The following is a 9,718-nucleotide window of genomic DNA, read 5'->3' on the forward strand; positions in this document are numbered from 1 at the left end:
AGAATACCCTGCTAGTATAGAATTTGTTTGGAATTTGAGTATGTACTTTCAGAAGAGTAAAAAAAAGAAGCATTTCTGGCAATTCAGTTTCATTATATAGTCCTTATGATGTTCTGAGGTGCAATGTAAATATTAATGTAAGAAGATAATTGTCCTTTCCACGTTAGAAACATATCATAAGTTCTAATTTGGCAGAGGTTCCTGAGCATTCTGCATTGTCCTACATCTCTGCAGATGACTTTTGCAAGGAAGAATCATGCCTTGGCTGTTACTCATAACCATACCATTATCCAAGCAATCTGATAACAGTAGGAAAAGGAAACAGACCACAGTCATATCAGTTTTTGTGTTGCCTTTCTCGCAGTTTTCTGGAAGAACTTTGTGGGCAGGATGAGGTAGGAGAGGGTTAATTTGTACAAATAGAAAACTAATGCTCTCCATATTCAAACTGTGTGGTCAAACTAGTATTTGAAAAACTTTCAAATCTGTGTCTGTTTTCACTATTGTTACCTTTAGTATCCCTGCTTAGGAGTGTATGTTAAGGGCAACTTCTTCCACAATTAGAGATTTTCACCTGTGATTTCCATGGTGCAAGTAGGCAGAAGAATTTCTTACTATTTAGAAGTGTTAAAATAATTTAGTAGTAAAGGAAGCTTCCTGGAGTTTTAGAATGTCCTTTAGTGCCTGGCTTGTAAAACCATGCTGATAACCAGTGTATGCAATTAACATTGGATATTTATTAGAAACTGGGAGTATTCCTTATGTTGTGTAATCATACTGAGAAAGTTTGGTTTCTTACATTACACTGTGTCTCAGACAGCTCCTACCCGTGTCTGCTGTGACCTTGTGTAAAACTGACTGTGATCACCTGAAACATGTCTGCTTCCTCTTAAATCCCAGGGTAATGAAAAAAAATTAAGTGACTGAATTACATTACCATGCCTTTTAGTGCACAGAAATAGGAATTATGCTGTGGTTTGCAAGATATTGCTTGTATTTGCTTGCATAGTTAGTGGTTAAATGTAGGCCAAGTTGCTTTAAACTCTCCAAAATTTAATAAGGATATTACATTGATGATATAGCAAAAACTTAACAAATAGATAAAGACTCCTGGCCATCTCCTTATCTGTCATTTTGTGTAGGAAGTTGCAGTGAGAAGTGTTACTAAATCAGTAGTCATGCGAGAGAATGAAGAGGAAGAAGATGAAGCAGAATATGGAGAGGAAGACCTTTTCAACCAACAGGTAATCAGATGCAAACCAGATGTTTAACTTGTGCCTCATTAGTTGGATCAATCAGGCATAAGGTTTAGTGGGGGGATCCCACTTCAACTTTTGTCAACTCTGAGCTTCCTAGTCCTTTCTTCCAATGGTTGCTTGCAACATTGCAGTGCACCAAGAGAGGACAATGTGAGCAGTGCTGCCAGGAATTACTGCTGGGATCCATCCTGGTACAGCTCAGGCAGTGGCTGATGCCTGCTCAGGGTATCTGTGCTTCAGATCACATAGTTTCAGTGTTAGCAGGCAGTGTTCCTCCCAGTATATGCTGCCCCAGGGCATTCTTACTGGAAACAGGATATTACCAGATAACCACTGAAAACCGGGAATGGGGGTGCTTCTGTTGCTGCAATTATTTTTCTTAATAATACCACATGTATGTTTTGATAACCTTTAGTTTAATAATGTGAAATAAGCAACCTGCAGTTGACAGAGTAAAAAAAGGAGAAAGATATATAGGTGATACCAGAAAATATTTTAAATTTGAAACTTAAGGGATTTGTTCTTCTGATCAATGGCCATTAGTAGGTCTTTTCACAAAGAATGCATTCTGTGCAGGTTTGCAGGTGAGTTATCAATGCTTTTTTGGTCCCAAAGTTTAAGCAGTGTGTTTGTAGTATAAAACAACTGATTTTTCTTACCCAGAAAAACAGCTATACAATACAGCAGAGATTGCTCTCAAATAAAATCAGCATTTGAAATACAGGAACTTGCTGGTCTATAGCTAATCGCATCACAATTTTTGTTTGTCATCTGTATCACTGTTGGAAATATGGAGACTAACCAGTAAGCCTGTTGCAGGAAACCACAACCAGGGGCATGGCATGTACTCTACTTCCTCTTATGTGGTGATGTTCCCTTAATGTAACTAAACTACTAAAAATGTGCTTTTGACAACTGAGATGATAACCAGAGTTTAGGCTTGCAATCTGAATAGCTGGTAAGAATTGAATTCAACTCTGTCTCTTATTTTAGGGTGATCCCAGAACAACCTCTAGAGGATGCTCAGTGATGTGAAGAAAGAAGAAAGAAACTATTATTTACGCTTTTCCCCCTTCATTTATTTCCTTTTATTTTTGCTATTTTTTCCTTCCAGAGCCACTGAAAACTATTTTTATATGCATCACCTGATTTCTTTGACATTTACTCCTTGGTACATTTTTATAAAAAAATTCAAAAAAACTTTACTGAACAAAACTGCCAGAATTTTTAATAGATTTCTTTATTTTTCCCTCTTTGTTGAAACACTGTATTGGAATACAATATTTTTTCCCCCATACAGAATTTAAAGTCTTACATAGAAACCTAAAGGAGAAAAGAGATTTTTAGCTAAAATGAGATGAGACTCCTTGAGTGTATGGTAAATCTATAATTACATATATAACCAGTATAATACCCCAGAAAGAAAGTTTAATGAAGTGTGTTCATTTACAGGGCCCTGGGAGAGATTCACAGAGTGTTTCCTCAGCAGTTGTAGAAAAGCTAGTATTTTGCCTGGTATCCTCAGCAATTCCCAGCTTAGGAAAATTAGACCACAGATTCACTCAAAGTGCTGCTCCACAATTGCAATGACATGGGGAAGCTTCATTTTAGTAATTTTTGACTCAGGACCTTGCCATTGTGTCTTTCTTCAGGGTTTGACAGCCTAATGGTAAAACATCTGGGTCTGTCACACCTGAGCTCCATGTCATCATTTCAGAAGTTGAATGGTGGGTTCTGCTTCCTGAATATGCACACCATCCTAAGTTGGAAGTGTCAAACCCAGAGATTGAACTGTTTGATTTTTAGGGGATTTTGCCATTGTCACAAGTTAAATCATGGACACAAATTGTGATATTCAGTATTTATAATTTAATCCTTTTGACATATTCAACTTTTAAAATGTTTGATTAAGATTTTAGAAGTAAAACATATTTATACTTTTGGCAGTGATAAATATTGGGGATTTTAAAGGTTAACCAATGTAAATGTTGACCTTTTTAATCAGAGCTAGATAGAGCTTGTTCATACTTCTCTTAGTTTCAAAAGGGGCATTATCAGGTATCCCAAGGAGCAATATTTGCAAAATAGAGCAGAAATAATTGAATGACTTTTAAACAGTTCAAAGGAACTGCCTGTGTTAAGGATGTAAGCAATGCAGCGTTCAAGTCCTCAAAGCAAAATCTAACAACGAGTGAAGGAACAATAATGCTTTTTATAAACAATGTGTTGTATGGGTAGCAGGTGATTTTTATTTTAATAGGATGCATTTTTTATCTGATAGTGTCCATTTAGCTTGAGGTTTCTGCTGCTGCATTTCTCTGGAGATAACTGAGTCCCATAAGGGTTAGTTAGTGTTCATCTTTAAGCACAAGGAAAAATACTTGACTGTTCCAAAGAATGCAAATGTTTTTTCAACTACCAGCTGAAAAACAAACTTAGTACTTTGGATACAAAATTTGGACACCATTTGATTCCAGCATAAAATCCTGTTTTTACCTGCACTCTTGAACTCTGATCTTGTAAATCAAAATGTTAAAACTCCTCAGACAAGTGACAAGATGTGGATGTTTTCGGTGGCTTTTGGACATCATGTTCTCTGAACAGTATTGTGACTGACAGATATAACCTAGAAAGTTGGTTTAGTGGCTTGGATTGATGGCTTTGTTATGCAAGCAGAGTGGGAACAAAAGGGGCTTTAAGCTTCAGGATTTATTTTGTCATTTAAAAATAAAGATACTACTTTTCTCTCCTTGAGTGGGATAACTGAGTTGCTGAAGTTAAGCTAGTAGACATTTAGAATTATGTTTTAATCCATTATCAGAAGACCCATTACAAAAAAATGAGATAAAGATTCGGCTGTTTGGGCTGATGGGATAACTGCATTAATGTACTTGGCCATCTTTCTATTGTAATTTTTCCACTCTGCTTGTGTAGAAGGTTAAATATGTAGTAAATCATGTCTCTCTCTCTGTAAGATGTATCTAGTGAAATTATGTTTCTCAGACATACTGTTAAAATTACCTTTTCTAAATTCATTGTTATGCAAATGAATGCAATCAGTGTAAAGTTATTTTTGCAACACACCTTCCAGCCACTGGACACAATTTCCCTTTTCTGACCCACAGCTTCTATAATATACTGACATAGTGTTTGAGGGCTTTTTTGCTTTTTCCCTAAAGATCTGTATTTTTTACATTGGCCAGTTTTTAGACTGCTTATTCCTTTAAGATTGTCCTGTAAATTTAAGATTATTTTGTGATCTTAAATACTAAAGTAATGAATATGTAGTTAATTTACTTTTTTTTCTGTGGTTTTTGGTTTGTTTGTTTCCTGTAAAGAATGGCTTCAGAAAGGCAGCTCAAATGAAGAAAAACCTCTTGCTACCTGAGCCATAGTTTTCCTAACAGCTACTGTATGAGGAGTGTCTCTTTTTGTAGCCTGAAGAACTGGTGCTTGCAGATCTCGTGTAATGAGCACTGTGCCCTTGAGTAACAGTCTGCAGAATTTGTCTTTAGAATTGGAACTGTGGCCTTTAACTTTGGAAACGGTTTATTTGATTCTTTGGGACCATGCTTAGGTGCATACAGGTCAAATAAACCTGTGAACACTGTGGGAAAAGCCAAGTCTGAATGTGGATGATTCTGTTACCACAGTGCTTTTTAATAGGCTACTACAAATATGATAAATAACTCCTGGCTGTAAATTACAAGATACAGAAGAACTACTGTATTCCATGTACTTTGTTTTTTGTGTTGCCTTCTCCAGACACCATCCTGGCCTTTTGCTTTTGATGCTGAGCTTCAGTCTAACAGCGCTGTTCCAGCCATACTGGGAGGCAGTTTTGTTGCTTTAAATACCCAAAAAACATAGTTTATTATTTTTTTCTGTCTTTCCAAGATTTCTCTCTATTTTCAGGATATTTAAATTTTTTTGTTCAAATAAAATCCAGTCTCCTTGCCCCCTTTTTCTCTTGATAAAAGTCTTGATAAAATTAGAATGTGGACAGCAGTTCTACTTCAGTGCTGGTACTCGGCATAAAGCTTGAAGGAGAAATAGATTTGACTTGCCCGGAGAAAAAGTATTTTAAGGTGTCTCTGATGAGGGAAATGAAGCTCTTATCAAGTAGTTACTTGAGCATAACTACCCATATGGATTTTCTTATTCCAGAAATATAACCTTATTGTGAATGAAATAGTAAATAGTTTTTCCTATGTGTAGCTCGTAACAGAATACCATATAAAATACAATAAGCACATCCTGCCTCCTCCTAAGTTCATGCCACATGAAAATGCTTGTCTCAGAACAAGTCCATCCATCTGCAGACCTGTCAGGAACGTGGTGCCTTCTGGAGTGAGGTGTGGCCTCAGAGTCCCTGGCATTTCATGCCATTTTCTTCTCCCTCACTTCTGCATTTGTTCCTTTAACTGTTGCATTGCAGTGACATACTCCAAGGAGTGGAGTGGCTGGGATTCCCTTGTTCCTACACATCCGTATTTCCTGTGATTTCTTTGCTGCCACAGGTGTATTTCCTGTTCCCTTTGTTGCTTCACAGCTCTATTTCCAAGCAGGTCTCTTTATGTCTACATGAGGCTCCAGCTTGGCTCTGACAGAACCCATCATTTGCACTGACATGTTGCTCACTTATCTTCAGCTCTGTGTTACCATTAGATGGGCAGTTGGCTGCATAGTCTTTGTTTATAGCAGGAATCAAAAGTCTCAGGACTTTTTAATGCTCATTCTATATAAAGGCCCTTTAACTGCAACCTTAACAGAGGTTGCAGGTTAGAAGAGACCTGTAAAAATCCTCTTTACACCCCAGGACCTTGGAGAATCTGTTACCTTTATGCACATCAGAAAGGTTTTGATGCTGCAGGAAAGTATGCACGCTGTATGTTCTAGGTCTCTTGTAGCCACCTCTCATGTCTTCACTGTTAAACCACTGTGTCTCTTCTTTCTGTATCTTCTTTTGAAAGTCTTATCTCTAAACAAAGACATATCTATATTTGATCCTGCATTTTATTGACACTGTTGGGTCCAAACTCTGTGTGAGCAGAGCCTTGTGAACCAGTGAGCGGAAGGTGACATAGTGATTGCATTTTTCAAAGCACTGTTTTAGCTGAATGTCGGGACAAATTATACTGGATAGATTGTTTTCTCATTATATTGGCCTGGGAAACAGAATTTTTATTTGCCTTTCAATATGCTTAGCTTTAAACCAGTTTAAAATTATTTAAAGGTGTTTGTTGGGTTTTTTTTTATACAAGACCATATTTATATGCAATTATTATTTGTAAACGTAATGCTTTTCTTGAAATGCTAAGGTCTAGAGTGAAAATGATGCAAAAGCCTCCATTAAGAATAGCACAGTGAATTGACTTGGAGTTCCAGAAAAGATGTTGTTTATTGAACTTCCAGATTTTCTAGTTAGCTATTACTGAAGTGACAAGTCCATCTTGGTAAGGCAGATGTTACTATATATTCAGCTACCCAGATTGTTACACTAAAATTACATGCAATAATCTCTTGAGCAAGTTTAAGCCAAAATGCTTTCCATTTGGGCACAAAATACAGTTGATCTCTTATTTTCATAGAGTGATGCCTTGTGACTTGAATTGTGATTTTTATGTTTAATTTTTTTTTACAAAATTTTGATTTAAACAGGTCTGGCTTGAGGGTGCTGCAGTAACCACCTCCAGTCAGCTGCTGCAGATGGGTTTTTGGAAGGTTCATGTTTTTTAAATCAGGGAGCTATGAAAAAGGCTGTTAACAGAAACATAAAGACAAAACAATGAAAGTGTTCACTTGAAACTTAGAAAAACTACATCATGACCTAGACTTTATAATTTCAAAGTGGTTTGTTTTTTTCTTTTTAGACTATGCATGCCAAATGTCTTGTCTTTTTCAATGATTTGTAATATACATTTTATGACTGGAAACTTTTTGTACAACATACTCGAATAAATGTTTTGCATTTTATTGGTTTTCTTCTGTCTACTAGCCAACACACAGGTAACATGGGCTATTTGAGATGATTCATCAAAGGAGGCCTTTCAGTGTGGAGAGAGGACATAAAGAGCTGCTGTCTGTGCTCCTAACTGATCAGCTGAATTGTGTTCCAGCAGGGATCGTGGGGTGTGTTCCAGAAACAAACAAATGCTTTCCTTAAATGTGATGGAGCCTGGTGGAACCTGCTGTCCTCTCTGATCAGTACCAACAAAAGCAGGGGGAAGAATATCTGGTGCGGTGTGGAGGATCAGAAACAGGACATCACGCCATGATCAATGTGATCAAGTGAAGCCAACTTTATTATACAGAAATCTATATTTATAATATATTCTAATGTCCCTCTAGCTAATACATGATTGACCATTCCTGTCCATGCATCTCAGACTAAATGCTGTTTGGATCACACAATTCTACACACATATTGCTGTGGTCGTCTAGCCCACCCTTAGTCCTTTTTTTCACTTTCTCGAACTTTGCTGACAACTTGGTGATTCTTGCAGACTCTTCTCTCTTCAGGAATTCACTCTCCTTGGTCCTTGAACTGGTTGCTTTGTTACCAGAAGGCTGGATTGTGAATCTGCTGAATGTGTCCATTGTCCTGCAAAAATTCCTCAGCAATCTGGGGCCGGAGCAGATAAACCTTCACTTGCTTTCTCATTGCCGCTGCACTGAAGGGGTTTTTTGATTTAACCTACTTGACGCTAAATAAGAATGAGAGTAGAAACGGATCCCTGGCAGGGATGGACAGAAGTATTGCCACCAGCTGATGCATTTGTCTGCCTGGCTCAGCCTCCAGCCCATTTTTGAGTACAGACTCAAAAGTGGGCTGGAAGCTGAGCCAGGCTGGCAAATTTTAAATTCATTTTAAACTTGTACCTTAAACGCGTTTCATTTTAAATTTGTACCTTAGGTGGCTGCCCTATTATTAGCAGTAGCAGATGATGTTTCTTGTGGAGTGGTAGGAATGCCTTCTGTTTGAAGTGGGCAGATCCAAAGACAGGATGATATGGTTTACAATACTCTGAGTGTGGGCTCGGGCTACTGACGATGAGCACAGTTTTGGCTTCAGCTTTGCTGTGGTACTCAGTGCCCTCCTCTCATGCCATCTCCTACCTGCACATCACATCTCACCCATGAAAAAGAGCTCCCTAGCGTGGTCCTCTCGCATTCGTTTCTACTTCGACCCACAGCATTCTTACTTAATGGAAGGAAGTGTAATGAAGCTGACTTTAAGGGCATGGGCCTCTCACCCGAGTCACCTAAGGCAGAAGAAAGCCTCGAAGAACAGAAGGATGAATTCCAGGAGAACCCATACGGCAAGTTTCTCTCTGCGGGGATCTCAGCAGAGCTGCTGTTTCACCACCGGGTGCAGCTGTGCGGCGTTTGTGTCTCTGGTGATGCCAGTTTAAAGCCCCTTCCCGTTGCCCTCAGTTCGTGGGGCTGCGCTGAGCCCTGGTACTCGAGCCCTGCTGCCTGAACCCCTCGGGAGCTCGCTCGGGGCCGCGGCCGGCAGCGGCACGGGCGCCCCCGGCCGCGGGGCGGGCGGAGCGCTCGGCCCCGCCCCGGCGGGGGCGGAGGCGGCGCTGGGCCCGCCGGGAGCCGCAGGCCGGGCGCCGCCATTTCTCCCTGCGGCGGCGCAGGGCCTCGGCCGCGCTGACTCTGGGCATGGAGAGCGGCTTCGGCTCCGACTTCGGCTCCGGAGGAGGCGGCGGGGGCAAGCTAGACCCGGTGCTCATCATGGAGCAGGTGAAGGTGCAGATCGCCGTGGCCAACGCGCAGGAGCTCCTGCAGGTCAGAAGGGGCGCGGGGCCGGGCGGGGGCTGGCTCGGTCCCGGCGCAGGTCGCGGGGGACGGCCAGGCCGCCCCGCTCCCCTCGTAACGGGGGCGGCGGCTGCAGTCGGAGCCCCCGGACCGCGCTGCCACTCATGGGCTCTCTCCGCAGCGGATGACGGACAAGTGCTTTCGGAAGTGCATCGGGAAGCCCGGCGGCGCCCTGGACAACTCCGAGCAGGTGAGGGCGGGCGGGAGAGCTGGGCACCCGCGGCCCCTTCGCTCGGGGCTGCCGCTGAGGCTCTGTGTCCCGCAGAAGTGCATCGCCATGTGCATGGACCGGTACATGGACTCCTGGAACACAGTTTCGCGAGCCTACAATTCTCGGCTGCAGCGGGAGAGAGCCAACATGTGACGCCTGCCGGCCTCCGGGCCGAGAGGGACCATGTGGGGAAGGGACAGCGGCCAGTCCAGGTGCTTAGGGGTGAATCCTGCTGCCTTCCCAGCCCCTGCCATGGCAGAGCAATAAAACCTCGCTGAACCTTTTGCATCTATTGGCTTTTATTAGCACCAGCTCCAGGAGAGAGTAATTTTTTTTTCCATGAGCTGCTAGGTTTACTTCTTGTCCTTCCTAAGTGTCCAGACTGGCCCAAGGCATTATATCAATTGGTAAGTCCCTACTG

General features: G+C 41.4%; 2 protein-coding genes across 2 annotated transcripts in view; both read left to right on the plus strand.

Annotated features, from left to right (window-relative positions):
* The window catches only part of LMNB2 (lamin B2), a 40,433-nt gene extending 33,198 nt beyond the window's left edge, over window positions 1-7,235 (plus strand). Inside the window, exons 11-12 of the mRNA XM_021528183.3 lie at window positions 1,143-1,244; window positions 2,253-7,235. Of these exons, the coding sequence (XP_021383858.1) occupies window positions 1,143-1,244; window positions 2,253-2,294 (144 nt within the window). The 3' untranslated portion in view covers window positions 2,295-7,235. The remainder of the gene's footprint in view (window positions 1-1,142; window positions 1,245-2,252) is intronic.
* Window positions 7,236-8,868: 1,633 nt separating this feature from the next.
* TIMM13 (translocase of inner mitochondrial membrane 13) lies at window positions 8,869-9,585 on the plus strand. Its single transcript, XM_021528184.3, has 3 exons — window positions 8,869-9,056; window positions 9,208-9,276; window positions 9,352-9,585. The coding sequence occupies exons 1-3, from the start codon at window positions 8,931-8,933 to the stop codon at window positions 9,448-9,450; spliced, it is 294 nt and encodes a 97-aa protein (XP_021383859.1). The 5' UTR covers window positions 8,869-8,930; the 3' UTR covers window positions 9,451-9,585.
* Window positions 9,586-9,718: the final 133 nt, after the last annotated feature.

This window comes from Lonchura striata, chromosome 28 (genome assembly GCF_046129695.1).
Source record: "Lonchura striata isolate bLonStr1 chromosome 28, bLonStr1.mat, whole genome shotgun sequence".
Taxonomy (NCBI): Eukaryota; Metazoa; Chordata; class Aves; order Passeriformes; family Estrildidae; genus Lonchura; species Lonchura striata.